This window comes from Alligator mississippiensis, chromosome 4 (genome assembly GCF_030867095.1).
Source record: "Alligator mississippiensis isolate rAllMis1 chromosome 4, rAllMis1, whole genome shotgun sequence".
Taxonomy (NCBI): Eukaryota; Metazoa; Chordata; order Crocodylia; family Alligatoridae; genus Alligator; species Alligator mississippiensis.
The window spans coordinates 198443235-198461923 of NC_081827.1; the positions used below are offsets into that span (position 1 = coordinate 198443235).

The following is an 18689-nucleotide window of genomic DNA, read 5'->3' on the forward strand; positions in this document are numbered from 1 at the left end:
ACTTTAACGTCTACTCATTTGTAAATGGAAATGGTTTAAGTTTTCAGATATAATTGCAGTAATTGAATATGCAAATGTATACAGAGACCTCGGGCATTTCTTTAAATATCAACATCTTTAATGTCATTATTGTAATAAACTGGTCAGGGACTTTTGGGAATAACCTGCAACCATTCTGAACCTAAACCATCCTCATATGCTGTTTTTTCAATCGTCAAACAATGAAAAAAGTACAAAGCCAGTTGCAAACACTTTTTTATTAAACTGTTAGCGGAAAAAATAATTACAAGTTGCTCCAAATGACAGTTTCTATACAATATTTATAATCCATTTTCAGTTTTCAAATAGTAGTTGAACATAAAAATAAAACAACAAAAATATAAACCCCCCAACCAAACCAAGCAAAAAGTAAACAGTCAAGATCAGAATACAAATGCTTTGTACAATACAGAGTACTGGTGAAAATTAAGGAGCAGAAATATGAAGTCAAACAAAATTTTCCACTTTACTGAGTAACTTTCCTTGGATTTGTGCTTGTTACTTAACTTCTGGAATATCTGTTAAATGATGAAATAGCGGACGACCATGAACGCAGCCTTTGTTTTCATTTCCAAGCTCTTGCTTCATCCTGTGAATTGTGTTCTCTACATCCTCTTTTGACAAATGTAAAGGTAGCTGCCGAACCAGACGCACTGCTTCTCCCTATGGAGACATGGGTTGAGGTGTGGGGGAGAAAAAAAACAAATAGTGTTACCTTGTAACAAATTAACTTGTGGCTTCAGTAAACTCAGTAGGCATTCACTGAGTGTTGTTTTTTTTTTCATTTTCTAGTGATAAATTCTACCCCAAACATCCAAACTACAACTCTCCGGCAAAAGTCTCACAAGTCATATCAAGGCACCATTTGAGATATAAAAACAGAAAAAGAAATTGCAGCATTGAATCAATTTGTGTTGCAAATCTATTGGTTATGCTTGTCTTCTTTTTAGCATGTGGAGGGGATCCAATCTTGTTGAAAATATTCAACACATATGAAAACCTCTAAGTTACAGTGATATCAGTGGGAGCTGAAATATTTACCAGCTCACAAAACATATTTTGTCTGCGGCAAAATCATGATCCAAAATTAAAATGACACTTTCCTACAGATATTTTGACCAATTTATAGCATTACATCTCTGTATCTAGTCTATTCAGTCACCACAAGTGTGTACATATAGTAGTAGAAAGTCTTATATACTAATTGACTATATGAGTGTGTCTATATGAGATGCCTTACTGTGCAGCATGTGAGTCTACACGTGCACATGGTTACTGCGCAGTAAACCTCTTTAATCGTGAGTAAATTTGCTACCTGAAAATGCAAGTAGCAAATTTACTTGTGATTACTAACTGCGCAATAATTTCATAGATTTCATAGACATTAGGGCTGGAAGGGACCTCGGAAGATCATCGAGTCCAGCCCCCCGCCCAAAGGGCGGGACGTCAGCTGGGGTCATAGGATCCCAGCAAGATAAGCATCCAGTTTCATCTTGAAGGTGTTCAATGAAGGCGCTTGAACAACCTCCGGCGGCAGGCTGTTCCAGACCTTGGGGGCTCGGACAGTAAAGAAATTCTTCCTTATGTCCAGCCTGAAACGATCTTGATAATACTTGTGTAGACGACTAACCAGGAGCAAATCTGCTCCTGGTCAGCTGGCCACCGGGGGTAGGAGATTGCTTCTTGCCCCTGGGAGCTGCCTGCTGCCAGGGTAGACTCTGCCATAGGAGCCCAGGCAAGTACTATGTCCCCCTGCCCTGGCAGCAGGGAACTCCAAGCTCCCCGCTGCAAGACTGCAATCAGGAGCAGGGGCTGGGAGATCCTTAGCTCCCAGTGGCAGCTCCACGGTCGTGAGGCCGGCACTGGGAGATCCCTTATCTCCCAATCTCCTGCCCCAATCCGCTGGTAGCTGCCCCACTGGCAGATTGGAGCAGGGGCCTGGGACCTGCCTCTCCCATGCAGCTCTTTCCAAGTCCCCTGGCCCCATTTGGGAAGCCAGGGCCAGAAGCTCCCTGCTGCTGGGGCAGGGGAACATTGTCCCCATCCCAGCAGCAGGCAGCCTCCCTGGGAGCAGATAGCTGCTTCCTGGCTGGGGCTGGGACATTGCAATCTCCTGGCCGGATACTCCCTCTCGGCCCTTAGGCTAGCACCCAGAAGGAGCTTAGAGCTCCCTCTAGTAATGGCAGGGGCCTATTGCAGGGCCCCAGGAAGTGGAAGCATTAGCAGCAAATCTGCTCCTGGTTCCTTGCACATGCAGATGTCTGCCCAGGAGCATTTATTCATGAATAGTTTACTCGCGAGTAAACTGCTCCTGGATCTAATGCACATGTAGACACACTCAATATCAAGTTAATGCTACTGTTAAGCATTAAGAGAATGCAGGAAATTTACTATTAAGGCAGGATCATATTTATAATGCTCAGTTGCTACAGGTTATAGTCATCTCAACAGCAGAACTCAGCAGTGACTTCAGTGAAAATAATTATTTTACATTCAAGTAAAACAAATCTCATATTTAGGAGATGCCTGGTTCTAGGTTATAATCCTTAACTCTGAATTTTCATCCTCTCTATGTCAAGTCTGACTGGGTGCTCAGCCCTATATTTTTAAATTATTATTTTTTCATTGTGATTGCAGGCTTTATGCCTTCCTGTTTAATGTTTACCTTCCAGCTGCTATTATTGCTGTGTAACTCCACACATAAAAGTGGTTCATATGCCCAACTGCCTTAATTTACAATCCCTTCATCATCTCTCAACACTAGTCATACATATCCAAGTTCAATTCTCCTGACCTATCTGAGAACCTGGGTGGGAATTTGGTGGGCAAAGGAAAGAAAGTTTCTCTCTCTCATGGTTGACTATCACTCAAGTCACTTCTTGTTGACCTATCTTTCCTGGGCATACTTTTCTATGGCATGCCCTCCTTTGGATAGCAGAACTATTCTGGCTCCACAGCCAATACCCGACTTTCTCCCCCAGAAATATGGGACAGGATTTTCCTAAAGTATTTAAAAAGTAGCTGTACATAAAACATATACACACTCCTAAGCCCAATTTGAAAAAAGGATCTTTATGCAAGAAAGGATTTTGCATATGTTTGATACAGGACAGACTTAAGAAAATGCTTTAGTATTTTCCTGTTTGGAGGGCCCAAGATATTTAATTTTGAATCAACACATTGAGAAGAGGCAAGAAAAGTGGCATAACGCTGATACAAGCCATACTGGGCACATCTACATGTGCATTAATGCGCTGTAGTAGTAATGCACTGTTATTACAAACAATTACTAACTCAATGCACAGTAACCAGTGCTACTGCACAACAGTGCTGGTGCATGTCTTTTTAGTGATGCTAACACATAGCAGACTAAGTCTACTACGCATTAGCACTGTTTTTGCCATGTAGAAATAATTTACTGCACATTTAGCATCTCACGTAGAAGTGCTCACTGGGAAACAACATACTCCCAATTGTTCAGCTTCTCTAGTATTTATCATGTAATTTGTGTACGAAACTGTACATGATGAAAATTGTGATAGAAAATCGTGCAAAGGCAATAATTACCTATTTGTGTATTAAACACTGACAAGAGTATTAAGGGAAATGGTGGAGAGAGAGGCCAATGCAATGGTTAAAGTTAAAAGATTATTTTTATTTCAGTGACAAGGGTTGGCAGGTGGTGCTTTTGTATTTTGACATGATTTCAGCCATTTTAGGGTTATAAAGCAGTGCTACTTTACCTAAATTAAAAAAAAAACATTTTGGTACAAAAATAGACCTTGATTCACATTTGTACTCTTTCCTCTTTGCATAAATTTCTTTTTGTTGCACCAGACGTAGTTAGCTGTATGAGTCTGAAGTCAGGTAGAAGGCAGGACAGGGTGTCACCTTAGGGCACCTATACACATGCCATATGCCTGCTCTGACACGTGCTAAGTAGCATGTGTCAGAGTAGACTCAATTAACTGAGTCTGTTGAAGTGTACTAACACACTCCAGCAGCCTCCGCGTGACCTGTATTCAGCATTCAAACACTTCAAAATGGCGGTGGGATTGCTTAACTAAATCTCGTTGAACAAGCTTTAGTTAAAGCGCTCCCAATACCATTTTGAAGTGCAGGATGCTGAATACATGCCACTGTGGGTGTTTTAATTAGAGCAGCTCTCAGAGCCACTCTAATTAAAGTGTCCCCCCCTGCACCCCAAAGCACATGTAAAAACTCCCTTAGAGACTAACTGTTTGAGAGTAGAGAACAAACCACTTCTTCATATGCTAAATAGGTTGTTGCCTATGTAAAAATACAGCACCTCCTCATACATGTCTATTTTCTATGTGATTTCAAAGATGCATCTCATGACTAGTAGCAAAGCTTCTGTTCTTACCAATGCAGTGCCATAATGGCAGAAATAGTATATTGGATCTATACCCCCTTGTTTAACATGAGTCTTTCAGAACAGAGCTACACTCAAGACCAAAAACTAAAGAGACTTTTAGACCATTTCAGCAATTTATTGAAACGTAAGATAGCCAATTTGCTTTCAAACATTGGCCATTTCTTACCTCCAAATAATTTATCACTTTAAGAGGTCTACACTCAAATACTTCTTTAGCATTTTTATTTATCATAGCATTCAGAATTTCTTTTAAATCAGATACACCGTAGTATGGCATACAATTAGCCATTCCTTCTATTTCCATCTGGTTTTCTGTAGCTCCAACTCCTGGCAATAAAAGAAGAAAATATTAATATTCCCTGACATCAATAAATAAAGTGTATTTTGCATACTGTTTTGATTTATATCCCAGAATATGCCCAGTAAAAATAAAACTGATGTAAAAATGCTTAGTAAATTGGCCAATAGCATTCAAGAGAGCTAAGAAAACTAATTTTTCCTTCCTGGAGTGAACAGCCTGACTTCCCACAGGGTTTCCTATTAAATCACAAGACCTTTTCCAGCAACACACAGTTTACTTTAGTTCAAATTCTAGTTAGCACTGTTTAAAGGTTTATACCACTTTACAATTTTTCCAGCTGTGGACAAGAGTTTTAATCCCAGGGTTTGTATTAAAACTTTTGTGAAATTGAAGTTGAAGCTGAAACAGCTGGATATAGTATAGCTTGATTTTTGCACCATATACCAGTGGTGCAATACACTCAGTTAAAACATCAACCCAAGTCAAATGTCTTCAGGACAGATCCAACTCCCACTGAAATCAAAAGCAACTTTTTCACTGATTTTACTACCACAGGGGCCAAGATGTTTAGACTCTCCCAACCTTTCCAGAAAGCTCCATACCCATCAAGAAGTTGTCCCTGTTGCAACTGAACAACTGAATGGGGACATCCATGACAAGCTGAAGAGACCACCCTAAAAATGCCTAGAAAAAAGTCCTCACATATTCTGAATACCAGATATAGCCTGCAGAGTTGTATCATCATCTGGCCCACAGCACTGTATGTAGGGTGCAAAGCCTGTCTGGAGCATGCTGCACGTGGCTAGTTTGGGACATATGCTGCAAGTGGTGTCCATGCCAGACCAACCCTGCATGCTAAATCAGAATCTGGTCTGGATTGGGCCCACAGAATCATTGAATAGTGCTGGAAGGGACCTTGAGAGGTCCTCTAGTCCAATGCCCTGCCTGAGGATCATCCTTATTCAAACCCATAGACTGGCCTGGCTTGGTGAAGCCAGCATGTCCCCCAAACTGGCCCCAAATGCTAGCCCTGGCCATGCATGTAGGGCTGGATCCGGTATGCAAATTTCAAAGAGTGCACACACTGGCAGGGCATGTGTGCTGGGTCCTGCGTGTGGGGATGGTCTGTGGGCCTGATTGGGCCTGCAGACTGGCCTGGCAACCTTCATCCAGTCTGCAGGGCCAGATGACTTTTGACACCCATCTTGAATCCATACAATGATCTTCTTTCCCTCCCAGCCATATTCCTTCCACTCCAGTTGTAAACCTTTGCAGGTCAGCCACTATTTGTCTCATTTGCATGCTCCAACAAATCCCATAAAGCAGTAAAAAATCTTCCTCTTGATAGTTTGTCTCTCAGTCATATAAGAATGGTTCATGACAATCTCAATTCAACCCCACATGATCCTGCCTGACACCAAGCCTGAGAAATAGGAAACTGAGCTGGGAGACAGGGGGATAATCTTCATTTTAAAAAACTGGCAATTTCTGTGCCAAGGCCTGTGGCGTTTGTTGTCCAAGTCGAGAAAAGTCCAACTCAGCTTATTTCATAAACAGTTTTATGTAAATGGCAGAAGCTTAAGATAAATTGTCTAGTATGAACTGGAATAGGTTAAAAGAACTATGAGAAGGAATCTTTGAAGCTTCTTGGCTTTGTTACAGAGTAAGATTTCTAGAAAAGGAAAGACACGTTTACAGTTGAAATTGCTCAAATGTATCTAACTAGTTAATGTTAACCAAATAAGATTACCACTCCTTCCTGGACAATATTTATCTAGTATTTATTAAATGGGAATGATGGTAGGAAAAACTGGATGGGCTGGAAGGGTAAACTTTGAAATGATAGCTGCCACCTTCAGAGTCCCCTGGCACTTTGCAATCCAAGAGGCTCCTGTGCCTCCAGAGAAGAGATCTTGACCAGACCAGTTCAGAAAGGGAGGAAACATGGTATTTCCACCTCTGTCAGCTTCAGCTAAACGTTACCACCACTCTGAATGTGAGAATCAAGTTCTCTTGTCTTTTATCTTCTGTCTGAAGAATCTAGTTTAGCCACCAAGACAGCTACATCTTTGCAATGCTGCTAGATGGCCATAATCACAGAGATATTTCACAAGGTCTCAGAAATTGTGCTTCTTCATTACTGATGTTACAAATGAAAATCAACATTAACAACAGAAGCTATTCTTCTGTTGTTCTTTTCTTTTCCTTTCCTGTATATCTATATATCTATATCTAGGTATCTATTTCTAGATATAGATATCTATATCTATATATTAGGGCTGTGTGAAATTTCAGCAGCTGTTTCATTTCAGAGGTGTTTCGGCCCTTGAAAGGATCAAGAGACCTTCCCTTGCCCTTCCTGCCAAGTTTGACTCTTGTTATTTGTTTCCTGTCTGTCCTTCCTCTTCCCTATTCCTGGCTCCTTGTTTAAATAACCGCTCCTTGAAACTTATCATTCCAACCTACTCATTTTTGCCCGAGTGTTTAATTTCCCCTTCTGGACTTGCTATCATAATGGCAGTCTTCCCTCTCCACACCATAGTCCCCTTGCTCACCTAGTCTCAAATCCGCTCTCAATGCTTTGTCCAACCTGTCTCCTCAGTTCTTGTCTTTTAGTCCCTGTTTCCCTCTCCAAACTGCTCAACCCAGCCTTAGTTTCCCCTCCCACCTCTTTCCTCATTGCTTCTTCAGTCCCCTCATTCCTTTATCCAATTTCCATTTTCCCCCAGCTTCAGCCAGCTAGCTCCCAGTTCCCCACCTCATTTTTCTCTTCTAGTCATCATCTCCTTGCTGTGTTCAACCAGCTGTTGCTCCCTTGAGTCTCAATCCCAAGCCTTCCTCTGCAGTCTCTCTCTCTACTGCTAGGCCCCAGTCCAGTTCCTTTTGGAAGTACTAAAGCACAGCACAGTAACTGCCTGTACTGCACTATGTGCACAGCACATGTCTAGATTTTGCCACTATGTCGCTGTAGCTGTGTGCTACAACAGGGGAGTGCACCGCTATGGCAGTGTAGCTGCCGATTGCGTGTACACCTACATGATTGCTACATCATCATAGCACACTGTATGGCGATGTAGCATGTCACCATAGGGCAATGTGCAGACATGCCCTATGTGAAATAAAATAATTCTTATTCGCTGTCAAATTAAAAGTCACAAGAAAGAAGATGTAGAGAGCATCACTGAATGAGATAACACTAAGTTTGCATTCATGTTTGGAAAACAGGCATAATGAAGGGTTGCATTAGAAGACAGCAACGGCAACTTTAAGAGAGACCCTAGGAAGCACTGTGGCTCTGGAAGGTGATTATGACCAAAACAAAATCTGATAATGAGTCAAATTAGAAATGATCATCTGCTCAGGAAGAAACCACTGGTTATTGTCTGTTAGAAAATATCCTACATGAAATCTCATTTCATTTCTGTTAGACACTATTGAGTTAGCCAATTTGTCAGCAAAAAGCACCCTCTTTAAGCTATATGAGATTCAGAAAATAAAACAGTATTCTTTTGAAGAAAAACAACCTACATAGCCTCTTACTGAGAGGCTTGATGTAGATGCTTTTTTTTAACCTATCCTTGAAGGTTCCCATATGTTACAGTAGATCTGTCATCACTCTACATATGCAGGGTGCAATAACACAAGAAGCTATAGCATTTCCAACAGCTCTATAGTGAATCTGCCTTGGACCAAGTGAACTGCCCTCTAGGCACCACACCCAAGAAGCTAGTTTCTCTTGGAACTCTGACAGAAGAAAAGTTTGCTGAGATTTGCTTCTGAGAAGGCCATCTCCAGATTTTCACTGATGGAGGATGGCTGCAAGTTATTCAGTACAGAAATGTTGGAACAATCGCTCCCTATTCTTGGGATATTATAATCTTATATTAAGACAGCTTGGCAGTATGATGGGATTTCACTGGAGAGTAGACTGACAGAACTAGTTTTAAAACAACTCTGATACAGACTCCAAAAATCTGCTCTAGCCAAATATAAAATGTATGATAATGATCTTGAAATGAAAATAAACTAGTGTTCAGATCCTAAAACAGCATGCCCAGACCTCCACTAATGTCTCCAGTCAAGTGCAGAGCAAAGCAAAAAGTAGCACAGAACTGTCTTTTAAGCCTCTTTGGGGAGCTTGGGTGAACTCTGGTTTTAACTGATAGGGAAGGCCGATGGGATTAAGGAAATGCGACCAAAACACTCAATTATTTTCCAATCTGTGATACTCCTTTTGTATCCAGAAGTCTGAAAAAGTCAGAGTAAGACTGAGGCAAAGAAGAGACCTGGATGTGGGAAAAATCCATAAGATAATGAAATGTTGAGGATATGAAGCCCCCCACCGCATAATTTTTTTTTTTATTTTTTTTTACTTATGGGGAAAGTTGAAAGTTTCCCAACTATTCCCCAATGGAAAAAGAAAAACCTTGCAAAAAGCTTCACAAAATCCCATCCAACTCACTCTGAGGTTGACAGGACTCATTTACTGATGCTAATGGTTTACGAACTGGGCCCACAATAACCAGAAGAAAATTACCTGCTGTCTACACAGAGAAAGTACTGAGTAGTTTTGCAAGTGTACCAATAGAAGCATAACCAAGTGTCAGCCTTTTGTTTTAAAATAAAAGGGCGAACTCACATTTTATTCAGCTGTATTGAACACACATGCTCATGACAGTAAGCAAGACAGGGGTTCCAAAGCAGGGATTAAAAAAAAAGTCTGGAATGTTAGGTAGATGTAACCAGAACAAAGAACCACGTATTTAGCATACCCGCACTAGCTCAGATATAATACAATCCTTTCCAAAGCCTTTAATAAGCTCATCTTTGTAGCATCTGATCAAGTGAGCTGTGGCTCATGAATGCCTATGTTTCTTAAATTCAGTTAGTCCATAAAATGCACCTCTGCCTTGCCTTCTACCTGACCTTTACCTCAAAAATAGTACAGTCATCCATATCCAGTTATAGCTTGGTGCAGTAGACGAGAGCACGAGACTGGAAATCAAAAGACCTAGGTTTTATTCTCCTGACTGTCTATACTACTTTGGGCAAGTTATTTAATTATTGAATGATTTAGTGAAAGCAAACATTACATTCATTTTTATTCATACCAAGCACTGACACCTAATACAGAAAAAAATCTGGCACAACTATTAAGTTTAGAAGCTTTCTAACAAGCATGCAATTATTTACATAAAGACTGTACATTAATTATACACACAAAGGGAGAAAATTTGAGTTGCATGGACAACCAAATTCCTAGCATTTCTAAGCCTCTGAATGCCAGACTTTGAAACTGAAATGTTAATGGACTACTTCTATATGTAATAAGATAGGCAGCAAATTAGTGCCATATGCATAGTCAAGATTACATTTCATGAAATACATATGCTTTGACTAGTCAGAATGGAAAACTACTACTAAGCATATGAAATACTCTAAGAATTAAACTGATTATGCAGAGATTTATTATACATATTTTTATTTCCTGAATTAGTTAATATAACTTTAGTAATCACCAAGGATCCTGGTTTTCTCTGTTTAAAAATCAAACACTCTCTGATAAAAACATGCAAATTCTCTGATTAAAAACCCCCAAAATCTGCTATTAAAATGAAATGCCATTTTATATATCTAGACATAATATATTATAGTATTATAATATATTATATTAGATATAGATATCTATCTATCTATATGTAGAGAGAGATATATAATCAACTGAACACAATGTTTTATTGATATATTTACAATTTTAAAGCAATTTGGAAGCCGACCAGTGTCTCAATCACTATAATAAAATAAATTCTAAGTACCTATAAATTTTGGTATTTGATTTTGGGTTTATCATGGAAAATCAGAGCCCCCCCTGCCCCCTTCGTTCACCAGAACGCAGGGCCAGGCCCCTCATTGGCAAGCCACAGCCCCCTATACCCCCACCCCTGCTAGAGGTCCCCCCCACCAGGATCTCCGCAACCCAATCGGCAGGACCCGGCATGGCACGGCAGAGCAGGGCCAGGCAAGGAAGTTCATTGCTGTTGCAAGCCCGTGCTGCCCTGGCAAGATGTCCCCTGCCCGCCTGGCTGCAGCAGGGACAGGGGGGTAGAGTTGTGTCCCTCAATGCTGCTGGGCAGACAGGGGACGCCTCGCCAGGGTGTTGCAGGGCTTGCAGCAGTGGCTGCCCAGCCCTGCACTTCCCTGCTGTGCTGGGTCCTGCCTGCTGAGCCACAGAGGCCCTGGGGGGAGGGCAGCAGCTCGGGGAGCCCAAGCCTGCTGTGGGCAGCCTGCACCTAGCCCATGTACAGATCTGGGGGGCACATGCTCCCTACCCCCACCCTTGGGAGTGCACATAGCAGCAGGGAGCAAGCCCCCACCCCCCAAGACGACCTGCCTGCAGCCCCATCCCACTCCTTGCCCAGGCTGGCCCCAGGCCCCATCCACTATCTGGGTTGGGCAGCAGCCCCAGCCCTAGGCTGCCTGGCAGCTATGTGCGTGTATAAGCACACACATGTACAACGCGCCCACTGCCTGACCGCCCTCCTCCCACTCCCCCCAGCTCTGCCAGCCTGCAAAGAGCTCTTTGCAAAAGTGGAAAATCCACATATTCCTCTGTTAAAGTGAAAAATCCATGTTTTTCTTGCCTAAAAGGGAAATTTGTGGGGGGTTTGTTGTTCTGTGAGAAACAGAAAACCCTGATTGGTGGAAATCACCAAAGGCTAAAACATCATTCTTTGAAATGTTTTAGATAAGTATTCCTCTTGAAAGGAAAATTTGATGCTGTGTTTGAACAAAGAATGCTTTTGTCATTAATTTTAATTTCCCAAGTGAGAAAGAAAAGATGATGCTCTTGGTCAGATAAAACTCTAAATGAACCTAAGGTACTAAAGGTGCAACTGGTTAGTTACCTAGTTAGTTAACAGTTTGTTTGACAGGATTCCACCCATTCTACCATCTAAACTGGAAAAGTTTGACAAGACCAAAAAAAAAAGAAAAAGAAAAAGAAGAAAGGTAAATCATCATACCTGGTATTACTTTTATCCTAAATCCATTTGCTACAAGCCTTGGATCCATTAAGTAAATTGATCCACTGAATCTTTGACAATCCTTTGACAAACTCTTGAGTGTGTTCATATAATGAACTCCACTAAAAAGACTGTAAAACAAACAAACAAAAAAACAAATGTGATAAAGTTTAAAATGATCCAAACCAAACCAACCCAACCCCCCATAGAAACAAAAGCATGACCAAGTAAGTAGAGATATAGACTGAAAAATAATATATTTACTTAAGAAGACAGTTCCATTATTTTAACTTATTAATCATACTCTTGTAAAAATTACATCTACATATGCAAACCCCAAGGATACATTTGTATTCACAAACAGTGAAAATAAACTTTGGGAAAATGTAAGTATTATAAAAACTCTAGGTCAAATATATTTGAAAAAAGAAAGAAATGTGCCCATTTTATTTATGTATCTTAAAGAATTGTAATTTATATTCTAAAGATAAAATAAATTAAAGCAAAAGCATACTCTTATTATATGATTCCTAGGGGACACTTTTGTTCAAAATTAAAGCTACTAGGTAAATAAAGCAAATATAAAACATGAACCAGTTTAAATTTATGATAAAACTTTAATGATATATAGATAAGGACAATTCTCTTATATTTTATATATATTTTCTGTAAAAAGAAAAACTGCAAAACTAGACACAGGACAGTATAAGTTGGTGGAAGGTTGTGAAATTAGGAAGTATTTTAAAAACCTCTGGGTAATGATTTTTTTCCTGCTAACAATAAAATCAGTGACAAAATTCCTTTAATTCCTTTAAGACCATAACTTTAAAAGGAGCAGGAGCAGGAACAGGAGCAGGTCTACTGAATAATTTCAATGCGTGATTTAAAATGTAAAAATAATACATAAATCTAGAGAGTCACTGACTCTATGGCTAAGGTCTCTTCAGCATTTAATGCAGATAATTAAGTGATACTTTAAAAAACAAAACAAAACTAAAAACCTTGCACCATTCTACAGTACCTGTCTGTTAATGCAATTGGTTTGTCCAGGGTCTCTACAGGAAGTTTATGATTCATCAGTAACTTTTTATACAGAAGGGCTTCTTCCACTCTATATGGGTTCAGTAACATTATATTTTTTTCAGAAGCCATTATCCAAACATCAGGAAAACTCAGACGACGGATCAGGTAAAGCTCATGTTTATCCAAATTGCTCTCCTCATGCCTCTGAAGTTTATGTTTGAAAGAATTCATTGAGAAGGGCACTTGAACAATTTTCACAGGCTCGCTGGATTTCTGTTTCTTTTCAGTTTGAGAATGAAACATTTTGTCAAGATTTTGCTGGTTGGAGAGAGAAGCCTTCAGTCTGAGCTTTTGCCTTTTATCTGTGTCCTTCGTTGACCGTGGCATTTTCTGTTCCACAGCTTTCTTTGTCTGTCTGTCATATCGTTCCAGATCCTTAGCAGCTTTCTCTTCATACCTAAAAGGAAAAGATTCAGAAATGTAACGAAATAAAGGCCTGATCGCAGCACCCATTAAAATACAACCTAGCACTCTGACTCCCTTAAGTAGAGAGAATACTACTGTAGCCATCATGATCTCTGCTGGAAGGGCAGAAATCCCACCCCAAAAACAGGTAGGTGGGAATGACTGGAGAATGGATGGAGCCTTTGCTCTTCCTGCAACCTGGTAGCCAACAAGCAAAGCAAGCTATGTTCTGCAAAAGGCTGCAGAGTAAGGCACCGGTACTCCTCTTCTCCTACAGGGTCCATCTGACTACAGGTTTGTAATCAGAAATACCATACCTTACAGGCACCTGAAATGCATGAAACTTTCCACATGTCCATTATCTTAGGCCCCTCTGGCAAAAATAAAGTTGGCACCTATGGTATGTTGTATCTGGTTATTAGATAAAAGCAGCCATTTGACAGCAAATTGCTCCCCAGTACCAGGTTATGAGAGCAAGAGAAACACCTTTTTCCAAGTAACATTTCAGTAAATGCCTGTAAAAGATTAGGACTGATGCCATAAAGAAACAGTAATGACACTGGCTTAAACTGCCACAGATGCTCCTTAAACATGTTTAAATTATACAGACATATAATAATATCATCAGGCTCTTGTCTGTACTACTGAGTTAGGTCTTTCCAAGTTATCTGAATTTATCTGCTCTTTGTAAAGACTTCAGTATGAAAAGGGATGGAAAAAATTGAGACTGTTTGGCTTCAAAAACATGATAAGAGATGTTTACAATAATTAATAATTCAGGGAAGGAAAACAGAAATATCTAAAAACAACAGCCAGGTGGTGCTCTGTGATTTTGGTGGGGGAGGACTTTTTTGGCAGGTATGCCACAAATTAGTCCCGCACCATCCCTGAGGGCCATTCTGATCCCTGCCTGATCTGTTGCTCTGCTTTCTGTTCCCCATCTCCTGCTGTACTGCTTGTTCCCTCCCTGATCTGCTATGTGCTACACACAAAAGCGGCTCATACCACTTGTGGCACACATGCCACAGGTTGGCTATCCCTGTCCTATCAAATGACTTAGCCTCTCTTTCTCCCATCATCTAAATTATATGCAACTAGTGTCACAAATACTGAGTACAAGTGAGACTCAAATAGCTGGATTTGTTGAAATAGATCATGAGAACATCGAGAGTTACATGAAAGAGAAATAATAAGGAATCTCAGCCATTATGCTTAAACAAACCACTATTTAACAAGGATTAAGAAAGAACCTCTCTTTTAAACAAGTTATTGTATAATCGTCTACACTGTTGTTTCTTTTACCTTCCTTTGAAGCAAGTTAGTACAAGCCTGTTAGGAATAGTATACCGAATTATGTTGACCACTATGGTCTTGTGATCCACTGTGGTTCCATAGGGCTTTGGCACCTTTGAAGTGAGGACACTTCTGTATCAATGCTTAGGTACAAAGATTAGAACCATGGGCCCAGTCATAAAATTGGTGAGCGCTTGTAAGTGAAAAATTGGAAACTTGGTTATAAAACTAGAGAAAAGCATCACATGGGCACACGGGGAAAAACAGTAAAGCCCAGGAAAGATCTGAGATGCAATTAGTATGGGACTTAAGAGGCAATAAAGGGATTTGGAGGAACTTTCTGATTTTGTGGGTAGTCAAGCATTAGAACGTGCGACTGAGACGTTATGGACTTTCAATCCCTGGAAGTTTTCAGGTTAGGCAAACATCTGAGTGAGACGGTTTAGTCAGGGATGATCTTGCCTTAAACATGGGCCTGGACAAGATGACTTCATGAGGTCCCTTCCTGTCCAACTTTTCTATTATCCTAAATAATCCCACTGATGCCATGGGAGAAGAAAGAAATAGATATTGAACAATGGGAGTGGGTACTGTACAGTCACAAATGGATGGGGCTCTTTTGTGGATGTCATTAACAATAAAACAACTTAAAGGTTATTTAATGTTTCATAAATGCAGGCATTGTGCAATGTAAATCTATTAAGCTGATTGCTTCTCAAGGTACAGGACAGGTTTGGCAATCTGGTGATTGCAGCAAAGGAAAAAGCTGATCTCTTCAACGAGTTCTTTGCCTCCATATTTCTGATCAGGGACCGGAACAACTTCCCCACAAAGATTATGGACAGACTCAGGGGACACGATGCCATGCCTAGGGTCAGAGACGATCTAGTTAGGGAACTTCTGGAGGGGCTGGTCGTGTTTAAAATCAGCAGGTCCAGATACTCTTCATCTGAGGGTACTGAGGGAATTGGTGGAGGTCATAGCAGGGTCCCTGGCATGGCTGTACGAGCGCTTGTGGTGCTCTGGCCAGGTCCCAGAGGACTGCAAAAGGGCCAGTGTGGTCCCCATTTACAAGAAGGGGAGAAAGGAGGACCTGGGTAACTATAGGCCAGTTAGTCTCACCTCTGTCTTTGGGAAGACCTTTGAAAAATTATCAAGCAGCACATCCACGGGGGCATCACAAGCAGGTCCAGGGAGGTGTTCCCTCCCCTCTATGTGGCACTGGTCAGGTCGCAGATGGAGTACTGCATCCAGTTCTGGATGCCACACTTCAAGAGGGATATGGCTAACCTTGAGAGGGTCCAGAGGAGGGCCACTAGCATGGTCAGGGGGCAGCAGGCCAGGCCCTATGAAGATAGACTAAAGGGCATGAAACTATTCAGCCTCCACAAGAGAAGACTGAGAGAGGATCTGGTAGCCATCTATAAATTCACCAGGGGGGACCAGTGGAAAATAGGTGAGGCTCTGTTCCCCCAGGCACCACCTGGGATAACAAGGAAAAAAAACCCATAAATTGATTGAGAGTAGGTTCAGACTTGACATCAGGAGGCACTACTTTGTGGTTAGGGCTGCCAGGCTCTGGAATGGACTCCCAAGGGAGGTGGTGCTCTCCCCTACCTTGGGGGTCTTTAAGAGAAGGTTGGATAGATATCTGGCTGGGGTATTATGATGCCAGTACTTGTTCCTGCCCAGGGCAGGGGGTCGGACATGATGGTCTGTTCAGGTCCCTTCCGACCCTAGAAACTATGAAACTACACCTGTCCTGGTATCTAGGGTCCACTTCAATGTCATCTGCCCCAATCCAAACCACAGTAGCCACCCCTTCCCTGCCTATATTTTACCCTGTAGCCCACACCAAGTCTGTCTCATTTTGCTTCATAATGTCACAGTGGATCTCTTCTAGGAATTGTTCTGCATACTACGCATTTCTCTTCAGCTTTGTTTCTATTATGGACAGTAGAAGACAAAGACAAGCTCAAAGCCAGGAACAGAAAACTCTTCAATTGTTACTGGCACTTTTCCTTTGCTCAAGACCTGTAGGGGTATGGTATACCTCACACCCAGAAGCTCAGAAAGATTGCTGTGGATCGAGTTTAGGGGGTTAACAGTACGTATTTTAGGGGAATCTTATGGTTGATCTATCTCAGACAACCTTCGGTTTTTAAAGGCCTTAGCACCAACATGTTCACTCACCTTTCTCAGCCCTGTTTAATACTTTGAATTCTAGAATAAAAATCAATCTGATCTTCACTGGAAAGCAGGATTACCCTATACCATTACTGGAAAGAAGTATTTTAGCTTGTTCATATGTTAATTTTATTTATTGCTATTTACTGGAACAGTCTGATTCAATTATCTGCACTCATGCTGGAAAAATAAGGTGAATGGAAGGGTCACCACTTGTAATTAATTATAATGTGCTAACATTCACATATGGTACCAGTATTTACTAAAAAAGGCAACTTAAAAAGTTCCTTGAAATGGACAATAAATTATGTCCAAAAAATATGGAGTAAATGTTAAGACAAAAAACATCTGCTACCTCTAAAATTAATGGGTGAAATCACTAGAACAGAGAGACTTAATCCTGAATGTTGTTATATCTTTGACCTGATCAATAAACTAGCTGTTCTCAGTAACAGTTTATAAAAGATGAACATTTCCTTATGTAGCTCTTGTATTTTACAGTGACATCAAACTTTAAAATATATAAAAGGTCCAGTAAATTGTCTTGCCATTATAGGTTTGAGTCAGGAGAAACTCTAGCCCTGCAAGTTTCTTAATATTCTACTACTTCCCACTTGCACTTTAAGCCCAGATGGAAAGATTTCATAAGCAGTGCAAAAAGCTACAGAATGTAAGTTACTGAGCTGTTAAAGGCAGAAGGCAAGTAAGACCATTTGGGTATGGAAACCCTTGGTGAAATTTGATCAGAACGACACCCATGTATTTGCCCCCTGCCCCCGAAGAATGAAATACATTGTTCCTTAGCTTATCCAGGTAATGCAACACAATCATTTCAAACTACTGGTTAAATATCATGGTATCAAAAGTATCTCATGCTTTTATGAAAATGAACCCCTTTTATGATAATAGATACTCTCTTTTGATTTCTTTTTGGCACCTTATATAATGCACAGACTTCAGAGGATAAACTATATTTTTTTACTATGGAGAATGTGGAGATTTTCTATATTATTCTTATGAAAAATGCATGTGGAATGATTTACCCACTCACTTTGTAATGGACCTATTACAATTCAAGAAGCTAATGTCTCCCCTGAGACAAAGCAGGAGTCATGTAGGCAACAGAATTGCCTGATAAATGAACAACTTTTGTGTTTGTCAACCTAAGAATGGAAATGCCTCCAAAAAGGGAAAACCAATGACCAGACATTAACGTTTAGCCAAGGGAATTCTAACATTGGAATCTGCTTGACAAGAATATGAGACAAAAGGATATGTTTTCACTATGAATACTTTGTTAAATATCTATCTGAGCAATGAATAGTAATTAATAGTAAAGCTTCTTTACTAATGAATAATAAAGCTTCTTTACTATTCATTCCATCCAGGAAGAGCACACACCAACTGCAGAGACTCCCTCAGCCTGACAAAGGGTTTTTAAACCCAAAAGCTTGATAAAAATTTTTTTCCCAACTATTTAAGTTGGTCTAATAAAAGATATCATAATTCACTCAAAGAACCTAGTCTGCCTATATCCTGAGACCAACACGGCTATAACCTACACTCTTAACTAAAAAATTTTTACAGCATAGCTGAATAAATGTAGTCCAAGACAAATACTAAAGGTGTGGGCAGACTGTATTAAGTACTACCCAGTGACAATGAGAAAGAAAATCCTTGACATTGTGGGGCATAGAAGCAACTAATGCTGCCAACATGGACATTCATGTAAGCTTAGTTTTTCCATTTTAGTTTAAGGACTCTATAATTTTTTTAATTACAAATGACAGTCAATCCATACCGATGAAAAATCACTTTGAACTCTAAGATGGGACATGTGATACAACCCAGTGCAACCCATGCACTGGGTTAGAATCTGGGTTAATGGTCTCCATCTATAATGATTACCTCTGCTTATACTGTATGATCCTTAGTGACAGCATCTTACTCTTTATATAACAAC

At 40.4% G+C, this 18689-nt stretch overlaps 1 protein-coding gene across 2 annotated transcripts in view; it reads right to left on the minus strand.

The window, feature by feature from the left end:
* Positions 1-238: 238 nt before the first annotated feature.
* Positions 239-18689, minus strand: part of PMS1 (PMS1 homolog 1, mismatch repair system component) — a 79391-nt gene continuing 60940 nt past the window's right edge. For both annotated transcript variants that reach the window (XM_059727237.1, XM_019492125.2), the window contains 4 exons: positions 12780-13238; positions 11759-11889; positions 4602-4762; positions 239-702 (listed from right to left, as the gene is read on the minus strand). In XM_059727237.1, coding sequence (XP_059583220.1) covers positions 538-702; positions 4602-4762; positions 11759-11889; positions 12780-13238 — 916 coding nt within the window. In that variant the 3' untranslated portion in view covers positions 239-537. The remainder of the gene's footprint in view (positions 703-4601; positions 4763-11758; positions 11890-12779; positions 13239-18689) is intronic.